We start from the raw sequence: 17,898 nt of genomic DNA, 5'->3' as shown, positions 1-17,898 counted from the left end.
CGAGGTCAATTACAGCTTCTGTAGAAAAATGCATGGACAGTTCTAGAGTGTTGGAAGCATGTTTTATAAACTACTTAAGATGTTTGCCTGGTGTCTTGGAAGAAATGAATGCGGTACAGTCTACATTTCGGAGAAAAAGGGAGAGTATTTAGGCTGAATGACAGGCAATGTATAAGGAATGTCAGTCAAACACAGAGTTTTGAAGAAAGAGACCTATGCATGTGCTCCAAACATTAAGCAACCATTATGAGTGATTCTCCCCAGGGCCTTAGCAGTTCAAATTTAGTAATATTACGGTCGGGAGGACATATTAGATGTGGTGTTTAGCATAAGTTTACAAACTTGGTTTGATTACTGGCTTTCAAGATAGTTATCAACACTCACTTCTTTTTCTACTTTTCAGATGCTATACGAAATGCACAAGTTCTCGAGGTTTCCTCTAAGAACTTAATAAAGCACCTATGCAGTCTTTATTCGGAGGAGCTAGCGGACACATTGTGACTGGTATATGTGCAAAGATAAAAGTGACTGGGCTATATACGGCTTTTGTAGTATATTACTGCGCCGCTTCAAAGCGGAAGCATGTTTTTCGTGTGTCCCTATCGGACGGAATAAGACAGCGACTTTAGATTTACAGGAAATTAGGCGCATGTTTGTGACTCATGTACGAACAAAATTTTTAGTGCCTGGTTTAATTACGGATATTCGAAAATTGCAAATGTAATTGATCGGACAAGACAGCTTCGCTAGAATTTTTTCGTCTTTTTTTTTTTTTTTGCGAGGTCGCACAAGTCTGCTTCGTGTTTGTTTACTGGTTACTTAGCCTTATGGTTTTTGCTTTGCAGTTGGATTTCTATTACTCAGTTATCCTTCCTGTGTAGTCGTTTATAGAAAGAGCTACTTTAAATCATGGCTTTATGTGGCACATATACGCATATCTCCTAGGGGAACTGCAAAGTAAGCTATCCTATTGTTCCCCTCCACAAGAAAAAATTACTGCAGAAGCTCCATAGTCGGTAAAGGTGGTTGAGCACAAGTTTGCCGACATGCACAAGATGCATCAACAGTGGGACTTGTCAGATGGTGCGTAAGCATTATTTCCAGACGCTAATCTTCCTCTCATGCAACGAATTATTGATTGAGTGGCTGAATTACGCACATCGCGGCTCACTGTGTCGAGGATGACGCAATGTGCTGCAAGTATTGCAATGGCATGCTGAGGTTACCTAACTGGTGAGCCTAATTAGTCGGAATTATTTTCTTGCATGAAATAAATGTAATCGTAATTAATGTAAATTAGGGCTAAGTAATGTATTTCAATCATTACTTTCATTAATCTTGTTTGTTCTGAAGTAATGTTACCCTAATTATTCCTAATTGGTGTTAAATCATCTTAATTATCCTTAATTCCGGTTAGCAATAATCAATTTATTGCTATTCAATTGAAATTAGGCTTAATTATGTTTAAGTATCCTTAATTAATCTTGATTAGGCCTTAAGTAATTTAACCCTAATTACTCTTAACTAGGCAAACGAATTTACTCTCAATTAATTTTATTGGACTCGCTGTTCGTAATTACTCTTAATGTTAGTCAAGTAATTTCATCGTAATAATCTTATTAGACTTTTATTAACCTTAAATAATTATTCTTTATACATCTTCAGTACTCCCTATATTGTTACGGGGAGATGCCAAAAACGGGTTTATGTATAACACTTACACAGTGACAACCAGTGGCACCACAACAACAAAGATGGCGGGCCAGGGCATAGGTCGTCCTCTGCAACGTCTTAGTGGGTATGCGCCAGCGTTCGGAAACGAAACGCAACGTCTTCTTCGTCCGCAGGATAGGCGGCTCGTAACATTACCCTCCGGTGGCGAAAGCACCGACTCGGTGCAGTCGAAATACGACAGCATGGAAAAAGTTCACTGCACACAGGGTTAATCAGTGTCTGGGACATGATAGGGCTTCACGCAGACGACGCGCACGATGTCGGTGCGGGGTTGAGCCGGTGGGGACAATGGAGCGATTTTGTACGTTACGACAGTCACTTGGCGGCACACTCGATATGGGCCGGTGTACGGGAACAGCAGCTTTTCAAAAAGGCCGACACGGCGCGCTGGGGACAGCGTGGAGGAGCAACGTGGGTAGTCCTGTCATGGCTATGGTCCTGATGGCTACCGAGATTGCTGGTGGACCTGCGGCTCGCTGAAGCGAGCGCGGGCAACTTGACGTGCATGGTCAGCACGGGCAAATAGCCTCTCGAGCATACTCGGTACCGGGGCACGTGGAAGAAGGCACCAAGGTGTCCATGTGCAACGTAGGATGTCGGCCGAATAAGAGAAAGAAAGACGAATAACCAGCGGTCATAATCATAAATCTCAGTAGTCATACGTAGTCATAAGGCATTCTCATATATAACTCCACAGGAGCCCATGCATACCTTGGAGCGCATCGTGTCGCGTTACAGAAAGACGGACGGACGAACAGATTTCCGAGAGTAGTCCTAGAATGCTTGCGCATTAAAAAGCTACAGAAATTCTGCGAAATGTCTTCTAAAGTGTAAGCATTGTTTGGCTTGGCTGTGACTTCGTTTTTGCTTAGCTTTGCTTACTTGCCTTTCCTAGCTTACGCACATCTACCCATGGCTTTTCCAGTGGCAAAGAGTGCTTAGGTTTTAGCAGACAACTGTCAGATTTTCTCGCCGCATCCGACCCCTACAATGCAATTGTACCAATTGAGCCGGAACGCCGGGTACGAACACGCCTCGACGGAGCAGAGTGGTCGAAAAGGAACACCTGCTGCCGCAGTAGCACGTGAGGCATATCGTGGAGTCTGTACCACCGCGATGGCATGCAACACCCCCTAGATAGCACAGGCCTACGCAATCTGATTTATGACGTCATGCTACGTAGCCCGAAATTTCCATTGCCAAGGCTGGCGTGACGAAAGCAGTGACGTCAAAATCACGGTTGCTTACGCGGGAGCATCCCCATTAGATTCTATGGCAGTCGGGCCAGGTAGCATGCGGTCATGATCGGAGCGCGTAGGCCTGTGCTATCTAGGTGGTGTTGAGGCATGTCACCTTTGCTGTCACTCTCGCAAGCCTGTGTTATGCGCGCGTTCTTTGTCCACACAAACTCTCGCCTGCGTTCTGACAGCACCTCCGCAAGACTCAATGAAAATGCGCCAAGCGTCTCGATCCGCTCGCTTGCCCGCGAGGTGTTCACGACTCGAAGGACGCTCAGCAGCGTTCAATTGGACATGCGCCACCTCTAAATCTCAAATAGCGCACACCCAAACTTCAAGTTGACCCACACCCAAATTTAAGTTGACCATACCCCAGATTTCGAGTTCATCTGCCCCCACATTTCAATTTGGCCCACCCCCAAATTTCAGTTGGCCCACATTCAAATTTAACGTCGGCCCACTCCGAAATTTCACTTGGATCATGCTCAAATTTCAAATTGGCCCACCCCGAATTAACTTGAGTTGGCCCAGCCCTAGATTTCAACTCGGCCCACCCCGAATTTTCAAGTTGGTCCACCCCCAAATTTATATGTGGCCAAGTGGAAATTCAAGTTCACCCGCGCCCAAATCTTAAGTTGGCTCAACCCCAAATTTAGGTATGCCCACCCCCATTTCAAGTTGGCCCACCCACACATTTTAATCGGGCACAACCACAAATTTAAGTTGGCTCACCCACAAATTTCAAGTTCGCCCACCTCGAAATTGCAAGCAAACCCAGCCCCAAATTTCAAGTTGACCTACCCCCAAATTTCAGTTGGCCCACCTCTACTATACCCTTCTCCATGCATTTTCTAAGGAGCCTATGTATCTTTATGGGTATTCTCTTTTTATTTTATTGTTTGCTTTAAATTGTTCCTTATTGCTTAAAAATGCTACCAATCATCTATATTTACACTATCATGACGAATAAATGTCCTAACTTTGCAAATTGCGCATTTCTGGGCAGACACAAGGCATTACACGTTTCGCAGTGACAGGCCTGGGGAGCTCGCCAAAGAAAGCTTACGATTTAAAAACATGTTTTCTTGAGCCATAAGAGGCAGCAGTCATTCTTCGCAGAATATTTCACGAGAAGCGAGAAAGTGAGGGCAACTCTAACCTCGCGTGAATTCCGCGCAGCTCAACTTCAGCAGTTTCGCCCTGGAGGACAACTGCAGCGCCGACTGGTTGGACGTGAAGAGCGGCAACAACGCGCTGGCGCCCAGCGTGAACAAGTACTGCGGACAGCGCAGCCCCGTCTCCCTCATCGGCACCGCGTTCATGGTCATCTTCCATTCGGACGCCGTGGGCACAGCAAAGGGTTTCAACATCAGCGTCACTGCCGTCGGCCTCGGTGAGCCCTTGGGAGGAAGTTTTACCTTGGGACTAACAGCGCTGCCGCCTACTCAAACACACGTATAATGCAGAATCGCATTTATGAGGCAACCACTGGACCGATTTAAAATCAAGTTTGTTGCACTTGAGAAAAAAGAAATGTTAAATTCTAGTGACTGTGAGAAGCAGAGTTCTGATTCCTGACCTCAAACTTTTTTTTTTCAGGATTGCCAGAAATGAATGTTTGTTTTTTGTTTTTAAGTAGAAACGTGAAGTTTACAAATCTGTAACTGTCCAGGCTTACTGAGTGATCCAGGCTTCCTGAGTGATAATGTACAACACGGGCTACATTATTACAGCATTTTGATGACGGGGCAATGTAACTTTCACCGTCAGATGTCAGTGTGATTACATAAAGCCGTCGAGATAAAAGCGCCCTTTTCTGGTGGCTTATATACGGCTACCTGCCGAGAATTACCTTGTCTCAGAAATATTCGACGTGTACATGTTGAAATGTTGAGTGCGCTCATAGCGCGCATAGGGGCGGTGGTCTATTAGAGTTAGGTTGTAGGCCAAGGGAAGAGGAGCGCAGTCGAGGACGGCAGAAAATTAGGTGGGGTGGTGAAATTAGGAAATTTACTGGCGTAATAAGACATGAGCTGGCGCAAGACAGGGGTGATTAGAGATCGTTTGGAGAGGCCTTCTTAGTGAAGTAAGTTTAGACTGATGATGATGACCCAAAAACAACGACAACTCTTTCCTGCCTTTTAATATTTTGCTGGCTGCTTTCAGAATGTCCACTTCCTACAATGAAAAAAAGAAAGCATGCAGGCAACTCATATCGTGGGCCTGGCAACTTGTTCCGTGCTTAACTTTATTTTGAAAGCTATCGTAGACTCCGATAGAACGCAAATGTAATGGATAGCGATCCCCGATAGATGCACGAGCAGAAACGACGCACTTCATCAGAAAGCGCGAATAGTTTTGGAAATGAAATCTCGTGAAATAACTTGCCAGCTCTCCATTTCCTTTAACTACTTAATCTGGAAACTTCCTCCACGCGGCGTTCCTCGACACAATTGGCGACGATTTATTGGCATCCCCTATGAAATGGGGCACTGACAAAATAGTCACCTATAGCCTGCTGGAGTAAATCAGGGAAGGGGAGGGGGTATTGTGTAAGTATCCATCCTAGTAGAGATGTTCATTTCGTCTGCTGCTGAAGTTCTGATTGGCTGGGCTGGGGTACACGTCAGAGGAGACAGGCGCTCCATGTGAATCAACACTTCATAAGCAGACGAAATGGACAAGCTGACAAGGTGGACACTTACAGAAGAGCACCCCCTGGTGTGCTTTCATGCTTTTCATACTAGCATTTTTGTATGCATCTCCTTAATCTCTCTTTTTTTCTCTTCCTCAAAACTTCTTTGTCTATCCTTGTACGGCTACCTATACCTCTAACGAATCCGGTCGTATCAATCTCTTCCCTGCTTTTTTCCCGCCAATACTCTAATCATATCTTGCTTATCTCGACTGCTGACCGGTTGACGCTTCCGTCCACTTTAAATCCAAGCACTCCTGGAAGCTTTACATTACCTACGGGTCTCACTGACTGAACAGATAGTGGATGGCAGCGCCATCCTTCGGTTGAACTTCTCACTGTCACTCCACGGTGATTACTCAACAAAACTTTTATGACTAGGCACACTCGACATCTACACGAATGCACTAGAGCATAATTGCATTCCTAAGGCAAAGTTTCGTCGCCCTAGTCGATGTGCAGCGTTGTCGAAGCCTGGTGACTTCTTTGTTTCAAGCGGCGATGCTGTGCCGAACTCGAGTTCATACCCGTTAGTGAATAAGGGAATTAAAGCGTAGTATGCACACATCACGCATTAGTTAAGTGCAACAGACACACGGCTCAACACAACGGGTCTCTCGCAGCGTGCGGCGGCCTGGTGCACGGCCGGGGCGAGCAGTCTGTGCAGTCTCCGAACTATCCGAACCGGTACCCGGCCAACACCGAGTGTGACTGGACCGTGGACGTGCAGCAAGGCTACCGGGCGCGGCTTGCCTTCCGGGGCCGTTTCGACATCGAGGCCAGCACCGGGTGCATTGCGGACTACGTCAAGGTGCGAACAGTCGAGTCTATGATTTTCTTTTTGGAAGTAATACGTCATCTAGACAGCAAACGTGTGCAGCTGATCTCTGATTTACAACAGAATGTGGGACACGTGAAAGGGCGGGAAAAACAGTTACCGACTAGGGCGACAGAATGGGATGCTAAGGGAGGGGAAACGCCAACTAAATATCGTGTTCAATTAAATTTTGGAGGTTATGCGGGCCTAAGTCACGTGGTGGTTGTGAGGCAAGCCGTAATGCGGGGTTCTGCATTAATTTTGACCACTTGGGGTTCTTTTAAGCGTGCGCCCTATGCATCGCACACGAGCGTTTTAGCATTCTCTCCCGCCGGAACATGGCCGCCGCGGTCGGGATCGAACCCGTGACGTCGAACTCAGCAGCACAACTCCAGCCACTGTGCTACCACGGTAAGTGAAAATGCAACAAATGACAGAAGATGATCAGGTGGTGTGGTTAGATTGCAAAACGTTTATGGTGAGAGAGAAAGTTTAATACAGCTAATTGAATTGAGTTTAATTTAATTTGCCATAAAGTTGCGAGGATGACCAGGCGAAAAAAGCAGGTTGCAGTGGAGGCCTATGTGGACACTCATACACAGGGCAGTTTTGTAGCGGTCTACCGAAAGCACGCGTTTCACGTAACACTCCTAACAAAAAGGGAAAAAAACTTAAAATTCATAGTTCAGGACACAAAAAGCGCAATCACATACCATAAACAAATTATGATTACGGATTGCATAAGATTACATAAACAAGCAGGCATGGTAGTCAAGAAAGAAAAAAGAACGTGAACTTGTCATAGCGACAGAACTCATGATACAAACATTTTGCGTAGCTTCTTTAAAGGCAGAACAGATACATTGACGCCATTTTCTGTGTACGTTTTGTTTAACATTGTCGGTAAACAAGATTTTAACATTTGGTGGCCTTACTTACTTCTGCTCCTGTCGCCATTCCAAGGTTCTGGCGGACGTACGTTGTAAACGGGGATATGCTCCTGCAAAGATTAGTTTTGTTAACGCGTCATCGTTTTTATTCTTCCTACTCTAAGTAAGCGACAAAGCTCATAGCTGAATAAGGATTCAATTTTCATGACCCTAAGGTTTGAAAACAAACGTATTCCTCCGAGATGCCGAGCTTGCTACTATAAACGAAGGGCACTGCAGCTATCTACACCACAAGGCCCTCGTGTAATTTGTTCAAGTGGTAACTGGGACCGAGAGAGATGGGCTCTTCTGCTCCAATCAATGATCGAAGTTGAGGTAGGGAGGAAATGAGAAAGGAAAACAGGAAATTTAATAAAAATAACTTTTGGAACAATATAGGGTCCTTTTCGACAGCAAAATATACGTTTGGGCTAAGGCGGGTACGTATGGGTAAAATGTAAATGATAGGGAAGAGCTGTGAAGGGAAAACAAGTGTGTGACCAGCAGAGTGGAGAGGATGAGATGAGCAGGTCACGTGCTAAGTAGCGTCACAGATAAATTGGTAAAAGCAATCAGCGGCACTGGTGTGTAAAGTGTCCTCACGCGTCACTGTTTACACTGTTTATCAGCGCATCAAATGATAAGGCGCCACAGTGCAACCGAATTACGGTCACTCAAGTATGGCATAAATACCTTTGAGTTTCTATGGGAAGTTATAGCGTGGGTGACAATAATAAGGACATGAAACTAGCGTGTATTTTAGCTCATGCCTTGGCGGTGAAACCACCCCTCGGGCTTGGTGAAATAACATAGTCCGCGGGTAGCATACGCTGCTGTGAACATCTCAGCCAAGTTTGGCTGTCGTACGCGGTGCGTGGAGCTCGGAAGCGGAGCGCGAAGTCACCTTTCTCTCAAACGCTCTCTTTTCAACAGACGCCACGATCATCACTCTTTTCTGTGTGCTTTATTTCGCAATAAATCACATTTCCATACGCAGCTGCTATTGGTTGGCCGCTGCGGTCGGCTACACCGCGGCCGCCGCAGGGTGCCGCCACGAGTCCACTGGCTAAGCGCAGTGCGGCTAGCCGATGACAACCGCGTTTGGCTTACGTTTAGCGCGTCGTAGACACCAAAATCGGAAGTCGTGGCGTCTACGTTAACATCCAAAGTAGAATTTGAACTGCGCGCCACGGTGACATTTCGAAGGCGAGGCGTTATGGCCCCGCCCCACTCCGCCGTAACCTTCGCAGTGCAACGCATTGAGGAAGGAAGGGGACCACAGCGGAGGCCGTGTTTGGTTACCGATAGCTCCGCTTCTGCTGAACGCGTTGAAGTTCTTTTTGCGGCAAAGCATTTCTGAAATAGCCTATTTTCACTTCAAATGTCCTTCTCCAATTCGATAAAAAGTGATTCAGGGTCCCTTGAAGCATGTCCTACGCAGTCTAATATGATATACACTCACTAGCACGTGAGCCCTTGCGAACTTCGACACACACTTTTCGTGCCCTCGTGATGCACTTGTGTTCTTTAGCTGCTGATCTTAGCGCTCTCCGATTCCGTTGATTGAGTATTTCCTACGGCGTTTTGGCAAAACATTACAGGTGTTCAACGAAGGCCCAGATGGCCAGTGGGAGCCTCACCCAGTGGGCAGCTATTGCGGCCTCGAGGCACCGCCGGCCATCGAGGCAGCCACTCACCGCGCCCGTGTCCTCTTCCGCTCCAACGGAGACGTAGAAGCTGACGGCTTTCGCATGACCGTCACCAAAGGCAAGTCTCTAGAGTTTTTCATCTGTACGTATGAATGAATGAAATGATTAAAGGAATGAATGAAGTTTATTTACTGCTCATGGCAATACCTGCAAAGAGATCTCAGAACAAAGAGCCACGAAATTTGGCGTGAATGTGTTCGACTTTTTGCCTTAAGGCGATAATAAAGAGGCACATTAAGTTGCACTGGCAGATTACCTTTCTGAGATTACAAGTCACTCTTATTTTGTCAGTTTTGGCTTGATAAAACAGAAAAGATGCCAAGACAAAAGACAAGTGGCGACATGATTCCGTGATTTTTTGAAGCAGCTCTCCGTCTGTCATGGATTTTGCGAGCCTCCGCCCAGAACGGTGTAATCATTTAGAAGTAGTAATGTTTGCACTGCATTTGAAAGCAAGCAAAGTTATAGCATAATTCCCTTTTGGTAATTATTATTTCACAAAATGTGGCGCGAGTGCATAAATATGCAACGAAACTTGTAACTTCGTGTGCGGACGTCACATTCGCGGCACTTAGGTCTTCATTTTACGATAATAATTAATGTCTTCCCGCTAACTAAATACAAATGGGATGCAAATGCACACGGTTGATGACGGCAACAGAAAGAAAGACTAATCTTCTTCCTGGTCTGCAGCAATGCCAGAAACAGCTAATAGCTGTCAGTATACAGTTATTAGACATCTAGGCGCTCGCACTGTAACCGAAGACGGTGCGTGCGTGGGTGTATTTTGATTAAGGAACACGTACTATGACCCCTGCAAGCATGTTTAAATTTTTTATAACCTCCCGTTCCCTCTTTCCCGTCCCCCAGAGTAGAGTAGCCAACCAGACGCATTTCTGGATAACATCCCTGCCTTCTCCTTCAATCCTCCTCCTCCTTGGTCCCGTGACAGTAGCCAATTTCTGCCCTTTATACTCTTCACCGCATAACAAAGATTTATTGAGGCAAAGCTGACTAGAAAGAACCACTCATTATGCAACGCATATTAGACCTTTGCCTCCCGCGCACTCCTCAACGCATGCGTTGATATGAAGTGAACTCAGTTATGCCTAACTGCCTAGGCACGCTTACATTTAAATGTGGCTTGGGCAAGCTATTTAGTGCGTAATATCAATCCCGACGCGGCTGTGCAGCATGACACGCAGTGCTTGCCAACCTCCGAAGCCAGTTGTTTTCCCCAAACTCGAATGAAAATTTTCCTCAGATTTCCCTAGATTTTTGCAAAATCTGGTTGTTCAGTTTGCAATATGATATTCGCAACGAAAAACTTTTGCTTGTGTTGTGCACATAAAATGCACATTTAGTTGGAATATATTCGTAACCTCTTTCAAAAATATTCACACGATGAAACCACTTACCTTGCGCGGAAGTGATGTCGTAGTACTAGTTGTTATGCTAACAAGGCAGCCTCCATGTTGAAGCCACATTCAGGGAAGAAGACGCCAGCACGTATATACTTTGTTGTTGCCCAAAGCTGGTTTGCACCTAGTCCAAAGTGCCGAGATGGCACGGAACATCATTCGAATTGTAAGGAAGATGGTAGCCGGACCACCATTACAGAATGTAACATGCAGTGTCAAAATAGTGCGCCACTTCGCAACACCAATGTAAAAGATGTGACTATGTTTTTTGTAAAACTGTGTACTGACGTAACACCACCACACTTACGCTCTTACGCGCCATGTGCAACGAAGCATGTAGATACGTCGCTATTTTTAACAGCGAAACTGTTTAAGCCAGCCGTAATTTGTGGTTCGTACCAAGAAACTGCCACGCCATAGCCATGGCAACCAGGAGGGCGGAGGAGGGCGGCGTGGCGCATGTGCACGTGGTCTCCTCCTCGCCAGCTCCCTCCCTTCCCGACCCCCGCCTCTCTTCTCTCCGGGGCGCGCTGAGCCAAGAGAAAAAAAAAGGCGAAAGCTTGCACTAGGACGCACAAAGCTCAAGACACAGCGAAGCTGGCCGATTGATATCGAGTGGCTAGCCTCCAACGCGTTCGGCGTCGGCAAGCAGCAGCGTTCTTGGCACAGGCGGCTGCGTTTGTGGCATGCCAGGAACGCTGTCGCTCGTAGGCGCTGACGCGTCCAGCTCTAGTCACGCGAAATGGCGCGAAAGGGAAGGTACCTCCGAAAATGATCACTCCAGAATACCTTCCTACATGCGTAGTTAAGTTAAACCAAGTTAAGACCTAGCAACAACCAACAACAAACCTAGCAGTAGCAGCCAGTAAGACTTGAGGATCGACAGTTGCGCTTTGCCTAAGCCTTGCACGACCGAGTGCAAACTTGCCCGTTTTTTTTTTTTTTATGTTTCCTCGAAAGCAAAACTCACCCAACCACTTTACCACTGGAACTCTTTCTACATATGGGCGGTTCCCGGTAACATTTAGCATACGCGTCCGTATTCGGTTGTTTATCGCCGCAACCATATTGTCGTGCTCGGTGCTATGTATATAAGTCTGCTTACTCGCAGATTTACCCCTGCTGCTTTGTTTGGTGATCCAACGTGCGTTTGTTCGCCAGTTACAGATAGATATTTCATTAAGAGTGCACAGACGTCAACAGCCTAGCTATAAGTACAAGCGCCAAAATCACAGTAGCAGTACTTTGTTGAAGGGTCCAGGGCTATCCGCACCCTGTCGTTTACACGGTGAGATGCCTTTAATGCGCTGCAGTACGATCAAAGTCATAGTTCGCATGCTAGCGAAGGTAACTTCCGGTGACTGAAATGAAAACACGATGTCACGTAAACAGTTTCATCGTTAAATGCCCCAGAGCGAAATTTCCTTCTTTCCGTACAAATATCGCTATTGCCGTAAACAACGCATAAATTCTTAGATCTCAGGGAAATTTTCCTACACTGAGCAGCGCTAATGGCACAAATCTTTTTTCCTTCGTTTTCTGTTTCTTTTTTCTCGGTGGTATTGGGGCAGATTTTCGGGAGATTTATGGCCGCGACCGTACATTTGGGAGGATTGGTAGAAATTCCGGAGTCTCCTAGACAAATCGGGAGAGTTCGTAGAAATGCGCTTATTCCTCTGACTTGTGTCTCGCCCTTGCGAATACCACAGTGTCGATGCCTCCATAGCCATTGTGAACATGCTTAAAATGTCAACATGCACGGCCACATTTTCCGCACAGCTTGTGGCGACCGGTACGAGGACGACGAAGGCGAGATCACATCACCGCGCTTCCCCGAGAATTACGCCAACAACCTCAACTGCTCCTACCTGATCGTGGTGCCGCAGGGAAGCCACTTGGAAATCACTTTCGACACTGACAACTTCGAACTCGAGAGTGAGTTTCATTGTTTCTTTTTTTTTTTTTTTCAAATCATGAGAACGAGAGGTCATGCGATGGTAAGGGTTCGGCTTCTGCTCACTGTAAATTGAATTCTCCTCTCCTTTCATTTCTTTCTTTCTTTGAATGAAAACAAAGTTTATGGCCAAATTTAGCCCTCATGTTCAAGTAATCCCACCGCTCAATGACTTTTGAAGATGGGGTGATGAAGTTAGGAAATTCACAGGCGCAAGTTGGAATACGCTAGCGCAAGACAGGGGTAATTGGAGATCGCAGGGAGAGGCCTTCGTCCTGCAGTGTACATAAATATAGGCTGGTGATAATTATGATGATTTTCCTTGAGTTTCACCTTGCTGTATTGGCTTTTAGTTTCGTACGTTTGTTACTAAATGTTCCTGACACTCCTACGCACTCACTCTATTGAGCTATACGCTAAGAGCGTTCGTGCAGGGATTGATGCGTTCATGGATTGGATTGGATTGTCGCAGTGAAGGTATAACGGTTCAAATAATTGCGCCCCTAAAAGTAGCTTCTCGTTCTTCCACGCAGATGCCGACACCTGCAAGTACGACAACCTAACGCTGTACGAGGGTAACTCGACGTCCTCGCCTGTTCTGGGTGGACCCTGGTGCGGCACCAGTGCACCCGGCAACTTCTCCGTCGCTTCTTCGGTGCTGGTGATGTTCCGCACCGACTGGAGCAGCACCGGAAAGGGCTTCCGTCTACGATACCGCATCTCGCGTGAGTGCGCAACTTTCACATCACCTATTCATTCATTCATTCATTCATTCATTCATTCATTCATTCATTCATTCATTCATTCATTCATTCATTCATTCATTCATTCATTCATTCATGTAAGCGTGGCCTCTTTGTACAGTCAGGCTCTTGTCTCTAAGTGCCTTGTGCGATATAAATACTGCATAGAATTTACTCATACAGACAGTATATACTGACACGGTATTATTACGAAGTGAACTTCAAGATCCCGATGACCAAGCACGCTACATTACGTAAAGCTGAGCACTATGTCAGAACGTATGGTTCTCCTCAATATATCGTGAGAGTACACGCAGGTAACATGTACCAGCAGTTTTCAGCGAGCTCAATGATAACCCTGTGATATACAGTATATTTGGAAAAACGAAAATAACGATCTATCTTGGTGACTGGTGTGCCTGAAGTATAGCTTTTGTATAAATTAGCTCTTTGCTTTTCTTTTTTTTTTTCACATACTCGAATTTGATCATTGTTTTCATTGCATGCGAACGTTTGGAAGCGTTCGCGCTACGTATATTGTACCCGAAATACTTCTTTCTATGTGTGTAAAATGTTTATGCTTACTCCCCAAGTATCTGATCAGCCATACTTGCGCATTGTGCGTCGCCAGATTGGTATATTATTCTGTACGTACGTTCGTAAGCAAATGAGTAAAAGCGCAGCGTATTGTATCATCAGAAATGTTCCCTGTGACGAGAGAAAAACTGCTTTTTAACGTTTCAACTGCTTCAGTGTAAAAACAGTCGAGCGCAGGCGACCACATTTTTGAGCACTCCGGTACACTCCCAATGGAGCACCTGCACTTGTGCACAGGCAGAGCGAAAGCACTCCATTTTATATGTATAGGTACTTCCGAAAATGGAGTTAAATAAGGATCAAGGAGTTACTCCCCATAAAAGAATCGCGAGTACACCTTTTATTGTTAGAGTGAATCGCAAATTACCCATGTGTAAAATAATGACACTTTTAGACTTAGTTTCGAGAAGGCGATCATGCTACTCTAAAGTATTCTTTTTATTCACTTGAAGCAAGGAACTATATTGCCTATATTTAGAAAGCCACACCAGTGCTTCCGCAGTATACTTTTTTTTTTACCCGCCGCGGTGGCTCAGTTAGCTAAGGCATTGCGCTGCTGAGCACGAGATCGCGGGATCAAATCCCGGCCGCGGCGGCCGCATTTCGCTGGCGGCGAAATGCAATAACACCCGTGTGCTTGCGTTGTAAGGCACGTTAAAGAACCCCAGGTGGTCAAAATTAATCCGGAGCCCTCCACTACGGCGTGCCTCATAATCAGAACTAGTTTTGGCAGGTAAAACCCCAGAAATAAGAAAGAATAATGAGTATACTGCGGTCACGCTGCGCATTGTCGGGTGCACCTGATTGATCCGAACTAAACTGCCTCACTTCTCTTACATTCCTTGTTTCACTCCCCTATCCCCAATCCCCTTTTAGGATGTCCAGCTGGACATAATTCAGTTATTTTCCCTATCTCCCATGCTTGCTTTCCTTCGAGTGATGGCGCCCGCGCGCATCGTTCAAACAACCAAATACCACACGCGTGTAGCAATATTGACACATGGTACACTGTACTGTGCACGGGGCATCGTTGTGTTATCACCGTCGTGTATGGGGTATATACAGGGTGTCCCAACTATCGTATTGAATGATGGTGAAGCGGGCAATTTGGAAGTCATTCACTGGGAGTAGCGTGCAAACGGACGAGCACAACTAAATAAGAGCAGATGGGACGAGCGCTATCCTTTTTCCGGTCCTCGTCCCCTGTTCGCTTCCTTAGTTTTCTTCCTTGCGTTTGGGCGCTCCTTGCAATGGGCAACTATCATGCAACTAGCTTTAAGTAGAATCATTTTACGCGAATAAAACCAAGTACATGTTCGCAGTAGAGTACGGCATCCTGCCAGTATTTTTTTTTTAGACAATCAGATGTTTAACTATGACTAAATACTTAGGTCGCGAAATACAATCCCGATTGTCAAAGTGTCAAGTAAGTAATCGCAGAAAATTATACTAAATGGCCGAAGTATAGAAAGAACTCCAACACGGTTGTTGTTGATTATGTTGAGGAGCAGCCTGCGAGCGAATGCGCACTCTTCAGTACTCAGGTGAAGAAGATGGTACAGCCACAGAAGGCTGTAAAGAAGCGGCGATTGCGACTAATGTAAAGGTTTGGCAGATGGGGCCCATTGAGAGAACGTTTTCTTTATAGCAGCAACTTGTAAGCTCGGGCGACTAAACATTCGCTCGCTAGGGCAGGCTGGCGAGTGTGCTCAAGAAGTTAACCTACCTTTGCGACTTTCAGAAAGGCGTTCGCAACAACTGGGCTAGAATGATCAACGAGTCGCCTGTGAGTTAGTTGGTGACATCATGGCGAACGAACAGCTCGAAGACGGGACAACCGCTTAAGCGTACGGAACGAAGCATCGCATGCTGCCAACTCAGTCAGCCATTTGTTTTTTTTTTAACCGTGCACGTGTTCTGTTGTGACCAGCAATGTAGGGAGTCACAGTTTCGTTTTGTCTCCCCTGCCCAGACTGCGGCGGGAACTTGACCGCGGAAAGCGGTTCCTTCAGCCGTCTGGCGACGAGGGTGGACAGCGAAAGCGGGGCTTCCCGGTGCACGTGGCACATCTATGCGCCCGAGGGTCGAGTGGTCGAGCTTCGGCTGCAGCTGGGGCCCGACGAACACGCGACACACGGCGACTGCACCGACGCATTCGTGGCCAGCCAGGTGCTCGTGATGGACGGTGACAGCGACGCAGCCCCGCGCATCGCCGTCTTCTGCGGCCGCCACGGAGGACCGGACATCTTCAAGAGCACCGGGCGCACAATGACCGTCGTGCTGGCCGTCAATCCCATGTACCTGGCCGGAACCGGATTCAGAGCTTCCTACCGCACCACGCTCGGTCAGTGGTGCATTGCTTCGTTCGAGTGCGGCTTTATACACTCACCACGTGTGCAAAAAAAAAAATAATAAGGGGAAGGGGGTGAGTACGTTTAAAAATGCAAGTATGTAAAGAGACCGACAACGGTCTGAAATGTGTTTTGAGATTTTTGTACCGAGGGACGATTGTCACTTAAACTGACAGGAGGAAAATAATAATTCTACCCTTAAACGAGGAGTTATACCGTGTGTTTCAGCAACACTTGAAAATTTTTTAAAGGGTGCCTGTGGCAGATAGCACAATTCTAGTTCATGATCTGGTCTACTCGAAGAGGCGGACATTACTTGCACAATGGACTGAAATGCATAATCGACTAATTAACAAAAATGCACTAATCAAGTTTTTAACTAATTACCTTATGGCCCATATTGCAATTTACAAATTCTAGCCGTGGAGTTCGCAAGGCGGATTCACTCGGAACGAATTTTAAGGATGACACCAGTTTCGAGATATTCCAGACAGTTCCGAACTTTGCGGAGAAATGCATTGGCGTTCCAGTTAGGTTCTTTAAAAAAATGTCGCTTTATGCATTGAAGCAGAAAAGTAACTGGAATGCCAATGCATTTCTCCGCAAAGTTCGGGAATTAATATCTCGAAACTGTTGTCATCCTGAGAATTCGTTCCAAGTGGATCCGCCTTGCGAACTCCACGGCTACAATTTTCAAATTGGTGTGGTGGAATTTTTAAACAGCAAGGTGTCACCTTTCTTGAATACCGGCACTAATACACGTGCCGTTCACCAGTCATTAGGCAGGCAAGCTGAGGAAATCAACGCGCGGAAAATAACAGCTAAAAACTGCCACAGACTTTCAACGTAGTGGTGAAGAATCATGTTAGGTATGTTATCAGGTCCAGGTGACGCCTTCAGTTTCAGGTTAAGAAGCATAAAAAAAAAAACGCCGTACACTCTCAGAAGTAACACTACAACGTGCATAGGTGTATGAATTGGAAAAAAAAACACTATGAAAAAAACGTATTCAAATGATCAGCTATGTTATGCATGTCAGAAACGAGGATGCCGTTATGCATGATATTAGCAGCTGTTTTTTTTTTAGTTTTTAACGTAATAAATTCCTAACTTTATCTAGCTCATTGTGTATGAATTCGTGAGGCAAATAAATATCAAAGTACCACCGTGTGGTGTTGATCAGAGCTTAAGTTCAGTCCGATCCTAAAGAATATCATCATGACGCGCATGCCCTCGCCTCAGACGCTTAAAGGGGGGGTCACTTCAAAGGAAGGATGCAGTTTAAAAATCACTTAATTCCAACTAGAATTACTACAAAAAACAGCTTATAAATTATAACTGATGATTGTGCCATCGCCGGTTATACCCGCCGTGGTTGCTTAGTGGTTATGGGCTGCTAAGCACGAGCTTGCGGGATCAAATCCCGGCCACGGCGGCCGCAAGTCGATGGGGACGAAAAACACGAAAACACCCGTGTACTTAGATTTAGGTGCACATTTAAAGAACCCCAAGTGGTCCAAATTAATCTGGAGTACCCCACTACGGTGTGCCTCATAATCAGAGGCTGGTTTTGGCGCATACAACCCTATAATAAATATAATAATATAAATAACTAAATATAAAACCCCACGGGTTTGCCCGTCCCCCCTTTGGTGCGAGGAGCTGAGGCGCTATAAGGCTATTCCAAGCTGTTTTGATTCCAATCTCCTG

At 46.0% G+C, this 17,898-nt stretch overlaps 1 protein-coding gene across 2 annotated transcripts in view; it reads left to right on the top strand.

The window, feature by feature from the left end:
* LOC119455463 (cubilin) overlaps positions 1-17,898 on the top strand; it is a 233,580-nt gene that overhangs the window by 177,840 nt on the left and 37,842 nt on the right. For both annotated transcript variants that reach the window (XM_037716873.2, XM_037716872.2), the window contains 6 exons: positions 4,152-4,365; positions 6,291-6,478; positions 9,015-9,180; positions 12,323-12,478; positions 13,031-13,222; positions 15,810-16,181. In XM_037716873.2, coding sequence (XP_037572801.1) covers positions 4,152-4,365; positions 6,291-6,478; positions 9,015-9,180; positions 12,323-12,478; positions 13,031-13,222; positions 15,810-16,181 — 1,288 coding nt within the window. The remainder of the gene's footprint in view (positions 1-4,151; positions 4,366-6,290; positions 6,479-9,014; positions 9,181-12,322; positions 12,479-13,030; positions 13,223-15,809; positions 16,182-17,898) is intronic.

The sequence above is a fragment of the Dermacentor silvarum genome, chromosome 6, assembly GCF_013339745.2.
Source record: "Dermacentor silvarum isolate Dsil-2018 chromosome 6, BIME_Dsil_1.4, whole genome shotgun sequence".
Classification (NCBI taxonomy): Eukaryota; Metazoa; Arthropoda; class Arachnida; order Ixodida; family Ixodidae; genus Dermacentor; species Dermacentor silvarum.
Note: the sequence above shows the minus strand (reverse complement) of the source record. Positions and strands in the feature narration are given on the sequence as shown.